This window comes from Puccinia triticina, chromosome 7A, assembly GCF_026914185.1.
Source record: "Puccinia triticina chromosome 7A, complete sequence".
In the NCBI taxonomy this organism is placed as follows: Eukaryota; Fungi; Basidiomycota; class Pucciniomycetes; order Pucciniales; family Pucciniaceae; genus Puccinia; species Puccinia triticina.
Genome location: NC_070564.1, coordinates 3,006,293 through 3,023,953, shown reverse-complemented (window position 1 = coordinate 3,023,953; position 17,661 = coordinate 3,006,293). Strand labels below are relative to the sequence as shown.

Genomic DNA, 17,661 nt, shown 5'->3' with positions numbered 1-17,661 from the left:
CTTGGAGCTTGCTTGCGGGTATTCGCCATCCTGGCCTGCCTTCAGTTGCTTGTTGAGGTGATCTATTCAAGCGTGATCGAAACTGTAAATATAAAAGATTTAGAGCAACTAAAAGCATTGTTTATTGCTAGTTAGAGCTTTGTATTTACAATCATAGAAATGAAGTTTGAAAGTGATCTGAGTAGGAAGATTGATCCGGGCATGTACCTAAAAGCAGGACAGGAGATGCCCGGGGACTGATTCTGGTTTGATGGGAGTGAAAGGAGTTGGATGCACGCTAGCGCCGCCTTCGTGCGTTACGGGATGTTCTGTTTAGTCGGGTTTTAGTCGAGTTACTGGAGTAACTTCGTTTTCTCTTGTCTGTACGGTTCTATACGCTCCTGTACTGTTTGTTTAAAAACGGAGTTCCAACATTAGTTCTCTGCGTTCTGTTGTCTGTTTTTTATTTCTGTGCTTACGCGTAACCAGTGCCTCCGACAATAGTCGTGAGAGCAGGTCTGTCTGGGTTTGGGATCCGAGTCGTTCCGCGAGAGGTCTACAAATGAACACGATAAAGTCAGCCTTAACATTAAGTCTGCTTTTCGTTCCTCTTGGGACATACAAGGTTCTGGTCTGTGGGCTGTGACCATTAAGGTTCTTGCTTGCTCGGCATCTGCGGTCGACGAAGCGATACACGACAGTTAGCTTTGCCATGGTTAGGGTTTGGTCTGGACTGCAAAAGGGGTCTAACCTTTTATGGCAGCTGGGCTTGCGCCTTGGTCTAGCCGCGCGAGCTTCCTTGGAGGTTGCTGCGGGTTTGGGTCTGGTTCTGGTTTCCTACAAACTTAGCTAACTAAGTCCCTCCTGGGCGCGAAGCGCCCGCCTCCGAAAGTTAAGTTGGGGGCAAGCCTCTCTGTTAGACAGAGACCCTGCGGCATTCCTCCAGAGAGGCTTTGTTAAGCTCGCTCTGGCGGAGGCTTGCTGGGTCACCTGATCACGTGCCCTCATGTGCCTTTTGCACCGAGGTGGGTTTGACAAAGCATGTCAATTCGCGAACTTAGTCAGTCCCTCTTCTGCCTCGCGCGAAGCGCAAGCCTCGGGGCCCTCCTCCAGCTTTGTTAAGCTTGGTTAATCCGCCAGTAGCACAAATCCATCACCTGCCGGGGGGCAGGGGCGCGAAGAGGCGCGAAGCGCCCCGTACGAAGTGCGCCCTCCCGCCAGATCCAGCGGGACCTCTTACTGGGAGGCTTTGTTAGGCTCGATGTTAATCTAGCTTGATTCTTAAAAATAACGATCGCGTGATGCGTCGAGGAACCCACCTTGCGAAACTCCGTCGAGGCTTCGACTTATCCAGCATATTCAAAAAAGTCGATCTTCATAATGATAGCCTTTCCATTGTGACGAGGCCGCTATAACATGATATCTTGACACCAGAGAGATCCCTCGTCCCATTTTCCACTATGGCGGGGCGTCCCGGGGTGTTCCCTGTTTTTTTAAGAGGTGGGCCTTTGTGCAGGTTAAATGAAGTTGCGGGTTGGAAATGGAGAGAGCCGTGCGCATGATCAGGAGATAAGTGTGTTTCGTATTTTTGGCTTCAAAGCCAAATCGTTTCGACCACAGCCACCATTTTTTCCTCTCTGAATTGAAGCGAATTTCCTAGGCACATCTTTCACCTTTGATAACCTCAAGAGCATATGCGCACATGCTTGGTCATTGATGAGCCTGCAGGTTTAATGACTGAATTGTGGCTCTTACTTGCCGTCTGGAATCAATTCAAAGCTCCGGTTGTCTTCGAATTGCCCTCAGCACCATCATCATCGTCCGATTTGGCCAATCCTATCAGTGTCCCCTTGTCGTCTAGCCGTCCTCCACTCCAAATTCCAGACCCTCTCTCATTTTACGAATTCGGCATCCGAAATCGATTTAGATACCAGAGGCAGTAAGTGTCTATTCACCCGGGCCATCCATTCCTACTGATCAAGTCTTGCACAAGGCTGCGGTCTACAACTGCTAGGAAAAACGTGAGTGGAGTGCAATTCCAACATAGAACGTCTTCCTCCTGGGCTACCGCAAGTCTTGGAGCCCTTTATTGGAGTTCTGAATCTTTCCTGGAGTCATCTGACATCCAAATTTTGTTTTTAGATCTCCTCAAACATCACCATCAATTCGAGCACAAATAATGTCCAGCCAGCCCGAAAGCGTCTACACGGTGGAAGCCATAGCGCTCAACCAATTGTTCTGGAAAGCTGCAAAACCCAACATCCCCGCATTCCTGCCCACTACCCTTTGGGTAGAAGCTTTTCTCGAACCCCTCGCTGGAATTTTTTATGTTATCAGTGCACTTCCAGCAATTCGAAAAGAAGGGCTTTGGTTTTTCAAATTTGAGTCCGGTATGATCCGACCAAATACTTGTATACTCATTCCCATCTTTGTGCTCTTATATATTATCTGTGAGTGTCTTCTCAATTTGCAACTAAAGTGAGAAATTGAGGGACCATGGGGCGCTTAGACATCTTTTACTTCTTCGATTGAAAAAAGGCAGTCTGTCCTCCTTAATATGTCTCCTAATCGACCTGGACTCAACTAGCATTATTTCAGCCCGAACGGTCTTTCTGAGTTTGATTTCGTATCCTATTCTACTTTGTACAGGTGAGTTTACCCTCGACGTCAGGCATGGATAGTTCAGCTAAATAAGTTGCTCCGCTTGCTTTGATCGTGTCCACCCCCAGGCTGGACAAAAAGTGAGTGTAGGCGGTTAATTTCAATGGCAACCCAGACGGAACAACCCCAATCTGACTAACATTTTTTGCCTTTAGTATGGAATGTCCTGCGAGCGATACCTCTGACTAAGTACGGGCTAGCGACGATGAGGCAAACTAATGGCGACTCCAGCGTGAAGTTCTTTACGCCCAGAACCATCAATCTTCTTTCGGGTTTCTTTTACAGTTTCCCTCTTATTTTTGGCAGCGTTCCGATTGGAATGATCACCAACGAGGTTTCAAAAATCAACCAGACAATCACCGAATACAAGCACGGTTATGCCAATATTATCAGTGGCCAACTTGACAATGAATCGATAGCAAGCTTGAATACTATAGCCGTAAAGCAGTTGATGTACATGACCCATCACAGTGACAAAGTCATCCTCCTCGCACGGGTAATAGCATTTGGCTACTTTTTCAACGGTCTCCTTTTACAACTTGTCATGTCGTTTGGCTACTATCGCATTCTGAAGGCTGTTGGGTATCAAATCGACACTTTCCACAATGTATTAGAACAGCAACCCACCACCACATTTGGCGATGAAACCCCAAAGTACAAATCAGAATCCACTCCAGCTTCTATCAACGTCAATTCAACCAGTTCTGGTTCGACTCGGACTCAGGCAAAGCGATTACACGGTCGATGGATAACTATACATCTTCCCACTTGGCTACCTTCTTTGCGTCCGGATCCAGATTTTCTAGGAAAGCCAGAACTAACTTCGACAAATACTCATCATCACACACGTGATTCACAGAAGTGGGAAAGCCTTAACCAAGAAATGATTCATTCTCAATACAAATCCCTCAAAAGATACAAAGTCAATTTAATTTGGCAGGCCTTCTGCAACGCACTCATATTAATTTCCTTCTTGGGGCTAAATGTTACGGTTTGTAAGTCTAATTATTTTCACATCAGCTGAATCGTCAGTATGATACATCTAATCACTTGTCGCGATGCAGTCAGCAATTTGTTACAGGTCCCTCTGCACCATTCCCTCTCTGATTTGATTTGGTTTACAATCACCTGGGCGAGCTGGTCGTGGGTTTTGACAGTAGGCCTGCCATTTGGCATTGTAAGCTAGCTCACAACTACCGCGATATGACGCCCCCAAGGACAATCCTGCTAATCACCAGTCAATTCTCATTTTTGGATGTTAATGTGCACAGGTAGCATGTGTCGTTGCTTTCTCGCCTCCAATTACTGCTCTCAGAGAAAATGAAGAGCGCGTGGAAGGATATGATGATTGAAGTCCGTAGCTCTGTGGTGGGTCGATGCACCCAAGATTTACGGATGGCAAATTGTTCAGAACTACTCCATGGATAACCAAATGGATACAGGCCACCCAAAGGAAAAATGCTTGCCAAACATTCTGTTTAGCATACATAACGGGCAACGTCATAGTTATCCTGCAACAAATCGCAGAAACCAAAGGAAACCAAAGTTCACCTTGCCTTTTGGCTTTGCTGATACTCATGTCCCTCCATTTCCTTTTTAACCAATCCTTCACTTTGAATTTCGGATACCTCTATGTACCTAAACTTCTTGACTTATTTTGATTTTTTTTCTCCCTCTTTCGTCTCTGCATTGTAGTCAAATATGAATATGTAATCAGGATTTTTCAAGCTAGCATTATGGGGCACTTCTGAGCTACATAAGACAGTGTTTCAAGCTTAACATTGATCAGCTTTAAATTTGAGCTCTAGCCTCTATGCACCCGCCACGCTCAACTTGCCATTACAGAAGTTGAAGCCTTTCTGTTGATGGCGAATGGCAATTCTGATACATATTAGGGGGGTTCGCGATTGAAATTTACAAAACTTTGGGACACATTTTAAGGACAGACATTTTTTAAAAAAATTGATAAATTGCACTGATTGATTATTATCACCTGCTGCTGCGCATTTTCCCAAAATTTTTAACACTATGAAAAAAACTTGAGAAACTGCTGTCAGTTGACATGCAGGATACCCAAATTCATTCCCAGTTAATACCAGGCTCAAACAATTGAATTCCAGGGTGGTATACCCTGGAACATTTGGAAGTTTTCCAGCTTAATTCTAGTGCACAATGCACTAGACTGAGCCCAAAGGCAAATGCTCAGGGAACATCAGCCACTCCACTCTGGCGCAGCCCCACAGTATGTACATAGGCTCCCAGGTTGGGTTAAGGTTCCCATCTGGACCCTGCAGATCCGGTGAAATCCAGAAACCCCGCAAGCCGGATCTGGGTTTGGGATTGAGCTTGAGAGATCTGGAATCTGGTCGGATAGTGAAGAGCGCTCCAAAAGTGGGATTTATGGGGGTAAACCTCAGAAAACACCCTAAAATTGGGTCTTTTCTTGGGGAATACCCATCAAAACCGCATGAATTGGGGACTGTACCAGGGAGTCCCCGCCATACCCAATCAAATTGGCACTTCTCTCTGCAAATACCCCTTGCTTTTGTACCTGTTTCAAATCCAGGAGAATACGGCTGAATTCCAGGATATGACCAGGGTCAGGGTACGGAATAGGTGATATCCGGCTTCGGGGCACCGAATTGGAACCTTAGGTTGGGTTGACCAGGCCACACATAGAGGGGGTTGGCCATTATGTACATGCCTGGCGCGGTTGACCGGTCATTGCTCTAGGCTGTACACCTCCTCAATGACCAGTCCACCGGTCATCAAGAGGGACCTTACACCTTCTCAATGACTGGTCAACTGGTCATCAAGAGGAACCTTACAGCCTCTTGATGACCGGTCAACCGGTCATTGAGGGGGGCTCTACACCTTCTCAATGACCAGTTGACCGGTCATCAAAAGGGACCTTACACCCTCTTGATGACTGGTTGACCGGTCATTGAAAGGGACCTTACACCCTGTCAATGACCGGTTGAACGGTCATTGAGAGGAACCTTACAGCCTCTCAATGACCAGTTGAACGGTCATCAAAAGGGACCTTACAACCTCTTGATGACTGGCTGACCAGTCATTGAGGGGGGCTCTACACCTTCTTGATGACCGGTTGACCGGTCATCAAGAGGGACTTGATACCATTTCAATGACCAATTGACCGGTCATCAAGAGGGGCCTAATACCAACACTGCAAGAGCTACGCTTTGCTACAAAAAGCGGCGCTTTTGCGTAGCGAAGCGGAAACACACTACTCTGGATCCAGAATAGCGTTAGCGCTAGCGGAAAATCGCTACTTTGAGCGGTAGCGAAGCGCCAGAACCGCTACTGCAGTTTTGGCCTGCGCGTAGCGAAGCGCTTTTTTTGCCGCTTCGCTACAGTATAGCGCAGCGGAAAAATTGACGCTTTTTGGCGCTAATAGCGCTTTTTAGCGCCAAAAGCGTAGCGAACCAGGTCGCTTCTGTGTCAAAAGTGTAGCGGGCATCTCTGCCTTTTGGTGGAAAATGCCAGAAATAGTACACAAACATCAATCCTCCATCATTTTATGATGTGCAGTATTGATGTTTGACTGGTGCTATGGTAGCGCAGCAAAATCGCTACAGTAGCGTTTTTTCCGCTACTATAGCGAGAAGCGTAGCGAATTGCCGCTACTCTGCGCTAAAAAAAGCGTGCTATTTTCTTTAATTTTTTCCCCTTAAAAATGTAGCGAATAGCGAAGCGCCAAGTCCGCTACAAAAAGCTTAGCAAAGCAAGGCTAAAACCGCTACGCTTTTGCTACGCTGCCGCTTTTTGTAGCGTAGCTCTTGCACTGTTGCTAATACCCTTTTGATGACCGGTCAACAGGTCATCAAGAAGGACCCTATACCTTCACATGTTGTGGGAGCAACCACCCAGTAGTCCTTTGTCCCCGCTGAGGACTCATGGGGGGAGAGTGCGCAGCATGAAGAACTGAGCTGCCATGATCTGGTGTGGCTTAGCACCAAACCTCACCAGACCATGCTGAGCTAGTTGCATGGAATGACAAGGGAATAACCCAGGTTACACTCAAAGTAACATCAGAGTAACCGCATTTCATGTCAGGCTTGGTGATGCCAAGACACGAAGTCCTCTAGCTACACGAGTGACTGCGGCGAGTGGGCGCGTCTGTAGACGCGGTAAGATGATGGTTTATAAAGATTTATATCCCTGATGGGATGTAATGGAGGGGCTGCGAGAGCAGCGGAATGGTTAAGGTGCCCTCCAGGGCGGTTCTTACAGGGCCTGACAAGCAGGGGTAGTATGTCCTGTGTTGTCTGGGGTCCAACAAGCGGGGGTTGTTTGACAAGTTCCCAAGTATATAATTGATGGGGATTACACCCGAGATGATAAAGAGAAAATGAGCTGGACTTACTGTTGAAGCAGGAGTCCAGCGACGAGCAATGAATCTAAAAACAATCTAACACAAGCTGAGAGCAAACTGATCAACAAATATGTTCGGCGAAGTAGTGCGCTGCTGGGCGGTTAAAGTGGTTGACGATTCTGGGGAGCCAGAGTCCTCCCAACACCGGCTTTTATGCTGTTTCTGGGAGGCTCGTCGGCTTGCTATTCTCCTGGCTGGCCTTCCAATACATTTCGTTGGAAGGCACAGCCTCCTTACTGGTCTTGCTACTCGTAAGACCCGTATCTCTTGGATACTGGTCGCAAGGAAGCTTTGTTCTTCTCAGAACTTGTTTACTGAGTTCTACTCGAAATGACACGCTAGAGATCTTCTGCTCTTGAGTAGAGGATCACTAGGAGTCAGTTCCTATGCGGAGCTCTTTGGCAATTTGTGTCCGAGTCTTTCCGCTACCGTTGCTGCGACGGAGCTCGGAAGAAGATTGTTACCACGCGACCAGGTACTGTAGTTTTCTGAGTCGCGTGGCTTGGTTGTTTTAGCCGCCTACCGGCGGCTGTTGTTTCCATGCAATCAGGTACTACAGTACTCTGTATCGCATGGATGAGTGATTTAGCCGCTACCAAGCCCACGTAGTATTCACGCAACCAGTGGCTGTCTGCTGAGTATTACGTGGGTCTTCTGAGGGGGTCTTTTTATATAGGCTCTCTTGTTTTTGTTACTTGTATCTAGTCGGAATATCTTGTACAGAAGAGGTTCTGGACCGCACGGCGGTCCTTTTGGTGTCTAGCTTCTCTAGGGAGCTATTTGTAATATTTAAAACAATTGAAACTAATCTATGCTGCGCAGAGGTCCGCGCTGCGGTCTGCTCTGCACCCAGTTTACGGTGCTCTTGGCTGCGCTACCTGAGCTGCAGGTGGGGCTCTATTCTAGAATGGTAGCCCGGCTGACAAGAGTAACCGCATGTCAACTGACACCTGTTTCTCAAGTTTTTTTCATAGTGAAAATCTTGTTCATAAAGGCCTTAAATTTGGCTCCAAAGTTTAGTAAAATTCAATTGTGGACCCCCCTATTGTGTTTCTTGATAGACAACTTTCCCTTGGCGCAGCAATGTACATACAGCTAACGCGGAAAAGCTTGCGGCCAGCTTTTGGAGGACCCTGCACTGCAAAAATAACTTGGTCAACTGCTTGCAGTTGACATGCAGGATACTCAAGCCAAGCTGCCATTGTAACTCCACATGAATGCAGAAGTGCCTTTGTTGGCACAGTCACTGTGCAAGGTGCACAGTGACTGTGCATTGAAGCTTGGGTTGAGTCAAACCTTGATTAAGGCTGGTGTAACACCACAAGCTTCCTCAGAGTTGCCGCATGTCAACTGCTCACAGTTGAAACAGTTTTTTTTGCAGTGCTGGCAACACCCTATAAATGGGAGGCATGAAAATGTATGAATTATTTGGCAAAATCACAAAATGGTACACATGAAAATGGTATGAATGCCTTTTTTTGCCATTAAGGGTAGGCACCTCAAATGTATGAGATTTTCCTCAGGGAAGGGAGGGTAGTAATGAAAAATGTATGAGACCAGCTGGGAGCCACCAAGCGCTCCCTCTCAACCCCCCCCCCCCCCCCTTGGCAGCACCTATCAGGATGGTCAAAAAATGTATGAGAACAGCCGGGAGTCACCAAGTGCTCCCTCTCAACCCCCCCCCCCCCCCCCCCCCCCCCCTCCCCCCCCCCCCCCCTCGGCAGGACCTGTCAGGATGGTCAACAGTCAAATTTGTTCATTGGTGCCAATTTAGCGCGAAGTGCGCGCCCAGCCATTTGTTGATGACATTTCCGGTTGATGATTTTTTTTATCTTGCCGTGTCCTCAACCTTCATTCTTGGAACACTGGGAAAAAGAGTTCTTGCATATGAAAGCTCTTTCAAAGAAAAAAATAAAGCTTGATTGAATTTTCAGTTGATTGTATTCATTCAACATTAGTACAGTAATTCAAGACATTTTCTTTCTTATTTTGTTTTTTTTTCACATGCACTGGCGCCCTTGAAGCTAGAAAAAATGGATAGCTTCAAAAAAACAGGCTTGCACCCCCTCCCGCGGAAAAAAAAATGGTAGGCATGAAATATGTATGAAAATTTTTGAAATCCTCTGAGGGTACACATGAAACGTGTATGAATGGGCTGTGAAAATGTATGAATTTTGGAAAAATTGGGGATTTTACATGCCACCCATTTATAGGGGGTTGCCAGGGTCCTGCTTTTGGATTGCTGATTTCAGCCTCAAAGCCTGTATGGCTCCTGTACGTCCGGAATGCCATCAGAAGAAAAAACCTATCTTCTTTGTTTTCCACTTTGGGCACCATTGGATTCCTGGAGCGATTTTACGTCGATCCGGCCCTTCGCCGCTCCTACCTCCCTTTCCCCTCGCCCGGCCCGCCCAAAACCAGCCGGCCAAACGGTTTTGACTGCCTGTATAGTGAAGCTGTACAGGCCTGTGGCTGAAATGCAGAAATCATTTCAGCCACAAAATGTGGCAAGCTTTTCCGCGTTAGCTGTACATATGCCTTCATATCTCTTGTTTTGGAAGGGGCACTGCCTCAGCGCGTAATGAGGGTCCCATGAGGTCCTGTCTACTCCACAGAAAGGCCACCTGCGATATTACCGACCCAGGCCGACCCCGGATCTATGCATGTTGTGGCTATCTTAAATATGTGCGGGATTGCTGCGCCTGTTTACATGTACATATTTATGTATTCCTGTAATTTTTAATTCGTGCTTCAGGCTCGGGGCTTTACTTAGATCCCAAAAAGCTTGCTTTGACGGGGGGTCGAAATCAACATTTTTATTTTTTTACGCCTCCCTGCGGTGTATTGAACCCAGTATAGCTCAAGCCATCGCGGGATGAAGTTCTAACTTCTGCAATTTTGTGATTCAAGGGCTGGGAGCTGGCTGCTGGACCATTGGAATCCTCTCCCATTTTAGGGGTTGGGGGCCTCATCCGAACCAGGGACCGCCGCAGCTCGCTCACCAGCGAGCAGGTCGCCGGAGTTGCTACAGTGGGGCCCCGGCAGCCATTTCGCATCCTGTACAGCCATGTGTACAGGATGCAAGGCTGAGTGGCGTAAAGAATTAATCTCACGAATGGGAGCGGTCCCAGAAAGCAAGCTCTTTGGGATCTGCTGTAGGTTAAAGCCGCGCGCACGACCTCACCATGAGGCAACACCGAATTGATAACATTTCCCCAAAGGAGCCAAATGAACGTAATTAGCTTTTGCCTCACGCATGTGCTCTTTTTTTTATCCACTATCCAGCGAAGCTAGCACCCAATTAGTTTTCTGCCTTCCGCGCAAGCTGCCGGCCGTGTAAGTCGTGACAGTCGGCCGCTGATGCCATGGCAATTTACACGCTGGGTCCCGGAGGACCTGTGGGGAAAAGCATGAGTTTTCTCTTTATGACCCACTTGGTGAATTCTTCATCATCTGATTACCCTCAGTTAGTTTCCTTTCCAATCCTCGCCTGCACTTACACATCTGCCTAGCATCTGAACTCCGATTGCCCTTTGAACTTCTGGGTAAAGCTAATCTGCTCCGTTACTCGAATTGCCTCAAGAGAAAGCTAGCTGTGGATCAAAATCTCAGTGAGTTGGTGTCTTCAATGTCAGACCTTTTCTACATGTGACGGTTTACTCTGCGAATCTGATCACCAACACACTCATGCTTAGATCTACTCTATCACTCGCGCACTGGGGCCATCGGGAGGAAAAAGTGAAATACAACAGAGGTTCCCAATACATAGTCACAAATATGAGCAATTTGCAGGCCAGCTACACGGTCCAGTCCATAGCGCTGCACCAGTTTCTTGCGAAGTTAATGAAACTTGATCCTCCTAAACCCGTACCGACTATCCTGCTGTCAGCAGCTTTCCTCGAACCTCTCGCTGGAGTACTTTACGCGTTGAGCTCAATCCCAGCAATTCGACAACAAGGGTTTTGGCTCGTGAAAGTGGAGAAAAATGGTATGATCCGCCCCAATACTCGCACATTGATCCCGATGTTTGTGCTTGTGTACATTGCATGTGAGTTTTCAACTGAAGCTCGCTCGAGTAAAACTCAGGTCCTGAAGAACTTTATCTTTGCGTTGAAAAAAAGTCAGTATGACTACAATCCATTCCTTCCAAAAGGACTTGAAAAAGTCAGTTCTTTCGACCGCGACAGTTACACTGAGCTTATCCACATACCCTTTCATGATGTGCGCAGGTGAGAGTTGATCCGTGACTATGCCCGAAGCAATCGCTTTTGGGTTTCATTTGTCTACCTCATAGCTCACAGTCAAATCAGCTAACTCTTCCATAATGTTTGTGATGTTGCGCAGGCTGGACGAAAAGCAAGTACTTTTCATCTCACCACAACATGTGACAAGGATTAATATTCTACTGTCTCCGCGTTTTTTCCCCCTTCATCTGTCTCGCAAACTTACGAACCAATCACAGTCTGGAATATCCTTCGAGCACTCCCTCTAACTAAATACGGGCTTGTCACCAGAATGAGGCAAACCAATGCCGGCTCAACTATGACATATTTCAAGCCAAGGACTATCAATCTTATTTCGCTTTTCTTCTTCATTTTTCCATTCGCCTTTGCAGGACCTCCAATATACTTGATAACACTCCACGTCATAGAAATCAACAGGATTTACAAGCAGTACAACGATTCTTTTTTGGCTATCATCAGTGGACAACTGCAACCAACGACAATATTGAATCTAAACATCGATGCCTTAACCCAGGTGGCCATAATGCGGAAGCGAGCTGACGCAGTACTATTCCTCTCGCGTTTCATCAGCGGTGGATACTGCTTGAACATCATTATACTATTTTTCATGATGCTATTTGGTTACTTCCGCATACTTCAAGCTGTTCAGTATCAGATCCGTACCTTTCGCCAGGCTCTTCAAGAAACCATTCCACTTTCATTAGGCATTCAATCGTCAGAAAATGTCTCGAAGCTTCAAGTTCAACCAACACCAGTTTCAACTAACTTCAACACCTCCATCACCGATGATATCTCAAAAGATCAACGCCAGAAACCGCTTCTAGTCAGCAAGAACATCCTAAAATTGCTGCCTTCTTTTCGAGATAATCCAGATTTTCTTGAAAAGCCCCGCTCGAGCACGAGCTCTAACAATTCACTCTCGAATAGCAAGCAGCCCTGGGAAATCAATAATCGAGCAGCAATTCAATCTCAATGTAAAGCGCTTAAAATATACCAAGTCAACTTGATCTGGCAAGTGCTTTGTAACACAACTGTGATGCTTGTCCTTGTCGTAATGGATTCCATGATTCGTAGGCCTTCCATCCCCGCTTGCGCCTCGCTGTGCGATCTACCCACGAGCAACACTAATGATTCATTGTTTCTATAGTGTTTAACTATTTACAGATCCCAACACGCCATACGCTTTCTGATTTGAATTGGTTTACAATCACCGTAGCCAACGTCACTTGGATCATGACGATTGGAATACCATTTGGCCTGGTATTGCTGTTTCTTCTTACCTCCAAGATACGCAGCATCTTGATATTGATCTTGATTTTGTGTTTGGTTGCGGCTATAGGTAGCAGCAATCGTTGCTTTCTCATCACCAATCACCTCCCTGCGTGAAAAATCGGAAGTTGTGGAGGAATGTGATTATTGAGAATAAGGTCCAACCGCTGGGTTAGTCGTTTAGAAATTCTAAGCCAAGTTACAACGTATGGAACCGGGAATTTCAAGTACACAAAACTGACCAATTTCCAACATTTAGGTTCGCACTCAAGGGACACGGTTTGATATCAAATGATGATCATCAAACTGTTGCTTGTCAAAAAAATAGCATGCATATTTATTTTTCTTTCTTTGAATCCATTCTTTCAAAATATATCCTTTGCTTGAATCTTCATGTTTTTATCTGCAAATTCAATTTGCTCTTGTTCAACTGGTTGATTTTGGCCTAGACCAAATGGGGATTCAGAATTTTCAAAAAATGGCAAGTTCAACTGATCAGGAATTATTGTGAGTCAAAAAAATATTTTTGAAAATTCTGAAATTTTTCAATGGGTAGCAATTGAGTGGTATTATTGATGCAGTAGAGTAGAACTGAACTTCTGTTATAAATACATGTCAAATATTTAACATCTGAAGGTGCTTCTGAAAACATACTTATGTGGTTATCAGGAAACATTTTTCACCCTCATCACCCCCCCAAATCACATAGTGGATCCATTCCACCGAGGGGTATGTGGTGTGGTTGTGGAATGGGATGTTGCAGTCAAGTTGGGAAGAGCGGAGAGGGAAAATAAAGCCACAGATGTTGGTGTGTTGGATAAGCAGGAAGAGGCCAGAATAAGAGTTTGGGTCCACCAAGGAGCCAAAGCTGGCTGCCTCATAAAGAGGAGGAAGTGGAGACAACAGTGAAACTGTCACCATTGGTGGAGAGCTGAACATTAGGTGGGATTTGTGGAGCAGGAAATTGGAAATTTTTGAGGTGGCTTCAGGTGTGAAAGGGGCAGACTAGCTGTAGGAGCATCATAGATTGTTAGGATTTGATCTGCAGACCACACAAACAAGAGACAAGAAATGAGCCAGAGGCTCAAGCGGTGGCAGTGAGGATGAGGTGCTCACTGGATGTGGCTCAAGGTGGGTGGTAGGGAAAAATGAGGAGAACCAATGGCTTGATTCAACGCTGCAACAAATCCAATACACGTATTGTATCTGCATATACAGTGTATTGGATTCTTTTTGTTACATGTTTTCTAATGTGTCATGTACTTTAGTGTCACAATTACTAGAGGCTAAGGCGGCTGCGCCGCTGCAGGGGAAAAATACATAGACAAAACCACAACACACCCTTTAAATTTTCTTACCATGCTGCTCATATTACTTGACCTTTCCTGAGATATCATTTTGAAATGGGCTAGAAACTGTCCAAGTACTACTTACGGGACAATGCCAATTATCAGGTTCAGAAAGACAACCAACAGCAAGACTGATTTAAACTATATTGGTTAACAATAATATGTGTCACAATTTGAACACAGCCAAAACAATTTCTATCATGTATATTGACCCATATAACAACACAAATAAATACAAGATGATTAAACAAGTTCAGCACTATCAAATGGTGTGTTTGCCTCAACTGTGGCATCCTACAAATGGAAAAGTCTTCAAAAGTGGTATAAAAAATTTGCTTCACACACACCTGAATTTTCTTTCCAACACTTCCAAGGGGAACATGTTTCTACAAGTCCAGTAAGCTTGCTCAACTACGGCAGAGGACGCCCTGGGGGTATTGATGAACATCAAGCCCTTCCTTTTATACACAATGGAACACTATGTCTTGCGTCTGCAGCCGCATTTTGACCAGCTTGGCATTCACAGCTTAACCCTTGGATCACGACTTGGACTGATTTCTTCTTCTCATCGTCAGCACCACGAAGACGACCACTGCCAGGAAACATGCTAAAATTCTTTCAAAGTATGTATTACCAATTTCCAAGCAACGTAATCCGCAAAATTTACAGCTGAGTATTTTCATCATCACCACGTGTCCCTGTAGACCTCAAGCCCTGGGGCCGAAGCCGAGTACGCTGCAAAAGCCTCGAGTGGGGTCTTAGTCATCTCTATGGCCCGTCTTTTCTTCCTCTGTTAATCACACCCTTGGCCAACAGATTCCCACTTGGCGTACCGCGGATGGCGAGCTGATTGCTGGAGACAATTGTGGACTTGCTGGGCCTTCTCAAGCAGAACATCCAGACACTCGTCGGCTCGAGCCACCACCAGCTCAAGTCAATCGCGAGCGACTCCTTGCCCCAGCAGGCAAAGCATCTCTGACCCCTGGTCTTTCTCTAGGCCTCCGCACCCTCCACCCTCCACCGCCTCCCCCCCAGTTAGCCTCAACCAGCACATCTTGCCCAGCCACATACTCAAAGACACCAAACCAACCCAGCCCCAATTGTCATCATCGCCACCCCTGTCCGGAGCCGGCCCAATCTTACACACCCAAAGCCTGTGAAAATGGTAGAAGATTACTTTATTGCAACAGTTATTTAATAAAGAACTCATTAAAAGTAAAATACACTTTGAGCAACATAAAAATAAACAGATTAGTTTTACATGAATAAATTTTAATGATAAGTGTAATGAAAAAATACCTAAAAGACCTGAACCAAATCAAAAAGAAATCTCAACACAAAGATAACAATGACAACGTTTAACACCAGGAATACCACAACGAAACAGCCTAAAACAGATGATGATAAGCATGAAGATGTTAATAATAATTCAATAAGATGTCGCTGTTGATGTAGGATAAGAAAATGTCTACCTGCCCGGACACTGAATCTAGCTCTCCTGAGAGTTTAGAGTCGACAAGAGTTAAGAATGAGTTTTTGATTTGATTGATTTTGTACAAAGAAGAAAGACTTTGAGGAGTGTTTGAGTCGACGAGAATCGGCGATTGACTGTGAAGGCGGAGACAAGTGAGGAAGGATCAAACGGAAGGGAAGAGATGGATGGAACGGAAGGGAAGAATTGGATGTTGGCAAGTAGAGTCTGAGTTCAGATTGCGGGGTTGAGATTGATCATCGAGAATTCTGTAGATCGGAAAGCATATGCATAGGCGCATGCATACACCTTAATGTGCATGGTTAAAAAACTCAACACTCCTCCTAAACACGCACATTGAGCAAATGTAATTGTTTAAATGTGGATAGTAGTTTAATTTTGCCGAGAGGTTTTGTTAACACATCCGAAATCATATCCGATGTTGAAACTTGCAAGACACGAAGAACTTTCATGATGATCAGCTGTCTGACATACTGAAATTGAATTTCAATATGTTTGGTGTTTGGATTTAATTGAGCTTCTTTGCTGATGATGACTGCTCCGGAGTTGTTGTTAAAGATTAGCGGAGCATTGATAGCTATGTCAAGTGACATGATTAAGTTAGACATCCAACAAAGTTGCTTAGCACACTTGTTTATTGAAATAAACTCCGCTTCAGTTGTTGATTGAGCTACGACTGATTGTTTTTTGGTTGCCCAGGAAATTGGATTGCCAAAAAACGTGATTACATAGCCTGACATAGATTTCTTTGTAACCATCAATGAACCGTAATACGCGTCCGCCCAACCACATAAAGCGTGGGTATGTGTTTTTTTCGGAAATGAACGCCAACGTCGGCCGTGCCTTGAAGATATCGAAGAAGATGCTTGATCATGGACCAATGCGACAAGGCTGGCGAAGATACAAACTGTGCTAAGACATTTACAGTGAACGCAATATCTGGACGAGTGTGGAGAGCCAGATAGTTCAACATGCCAATAGCTTTTTGCATAGTCTTGACGTCAAACGGCGGAGATTCAGAAGCTACCACACGATGAAAATTCAATGGCAAAGGAGCTTTGACTGTCGTCGCGCCACTCATACCAAAGTCATCGATAATTTTTCGAGCAAAGTCTGACTGATGAATTATTAAAGACCCATCCGATCGCCAGTCAAGTGCAAGATGTTGATTTGGACGTTCTTTAATCTTCAACACATATGATTTCTTCAAGTCGTCCAGAAAACTGATTACCGCGCTGCGAGAGCGTCCAACAATCAAACCGTCGTCCACGTGCATGTGAAGGAGGATTGAGTTGTCCTTGTTATGAAAAAGCGCATCATCCAATATTGAAGATTCAAAGCCGATGGCTTTCAAGGTAGCAACGAGGTGAGCCTTCCACATACGAGGAGCTTGTTTCCTTCCATAAAGGGATTTGTTTAATTTCCAAACCCAACCTTTCTTAGCTGGATCCGGATCTTCAAAGCCTAAAACCTGAGATACATAGATAGAGGCATCGATATTCCCGTAGAGAAATGTGGTTTCAACGTCAAATTGAAACACAACCCAATCCATATTCACCGCAAGCGATAAAATCATCTTGAGAGATTTGTTTCTTGCGACCGAGGAGTATGTTTTGAAGTAATGCAACATGTGTTCTTGATGATTGCCAAAAACGACCCACTGCACTTTATGCCGAATAACTTCTTTGAACTCGTTTAATTTCTTAGTAAGCAACCACATACCGCCAATTGTTTTGTCGTCGGAGGGCGGTGGAACAAGTGTGCCAGTGTTTTTGGAATGTGACGAATGGAACTCTGATGACAAAGCATCCTCCCAGCGTGGTAAAGCTACCGTATCGTTCATCGCATTGTTTATAGATACTGATTGAGTCAAATTAAGGTGAGGAAATTTGAATTTGGATGCAAAACTCAAATCCGGCAATCCTTTGCTTTGACGAAGAGAACCCTCTATTATGTTTGATGGATCAAGTGTAGAACTGATGTTTTTTGGCGCTAATTGATCCCTAGGTTGCCATTCATAAGTAAATCATTTGGTTGGAAGCTGCGATGACAATGAAGATTGATCAGTTTGTTGCGTCGGGACATTCAAGGCAGGCGAAGCAGGAACTGGTGGAAGAATTTTTGGGGAAGAAGGCATAGGAGGTGGAGGAGACATAGCACGAGAAACCGGAGAAATCCGATTGGAAGGTTTAGCTTTTTGGTTTTTGTTGACAGATGCGTCAATCGTAATATGCTCGTCTTGACCTAAATCTGCACATGATTTGGGCAAAG

At 45.3% G+C, this 17,661-nt stretch overlaps 2 protein-coding genes across 2 annotated transcripts; both read left to right on the top strand.

Moving 5' to 3' along the window:
• Positions 1–2,158: 2,158 nt before the first annotated feature.
• On the top strand, positions 2,159–3,992 carry PtA15_7A357 (uncharacterized protein; the record flags this gene model as incomplete). The annotated part of the gene is made up of 4 exons (XM_053170955.1): positions 2,159–2,369; positions 2,796–3,635; positions 3,705–3,817; positions 3,912–3,992. The coding sequence occupies 4 exons, from the start codon at positions 2,159–2,161 to the stop codon at positions 3,990–3,992; spliced, it is 1,245 nt and encodes a 414-aa protein (XP_053022185.1).
• Positions 3,993–10,292: 6,300 nt separating this feature from the next.
• Positions 10,293–12,700, top strand: PtA15_7A356 (uncharacterized protein; the record flags this gene model as incomplete). Its single annotated transcript, XM_053170954.1, has 7 exons — positions 10,293–10,372; positions 10,732–11,084; positions 11,158–11,265; positions 11,381–11,392; positions 11,499–12,350; positions 12,428–12,540; positions 12,620–12,700. The coding sequence occupies 7 exons, from the start codon at positions 10,293–10,295 to the stop codon at positions 12,698–12,700; spliced, it is 1,599 nt and encodes a 532-aa protein (XP_053022184.1).
• Between the last annotated feature and the right edge of the window lie 4,961 nt (positions 12,701–17,661).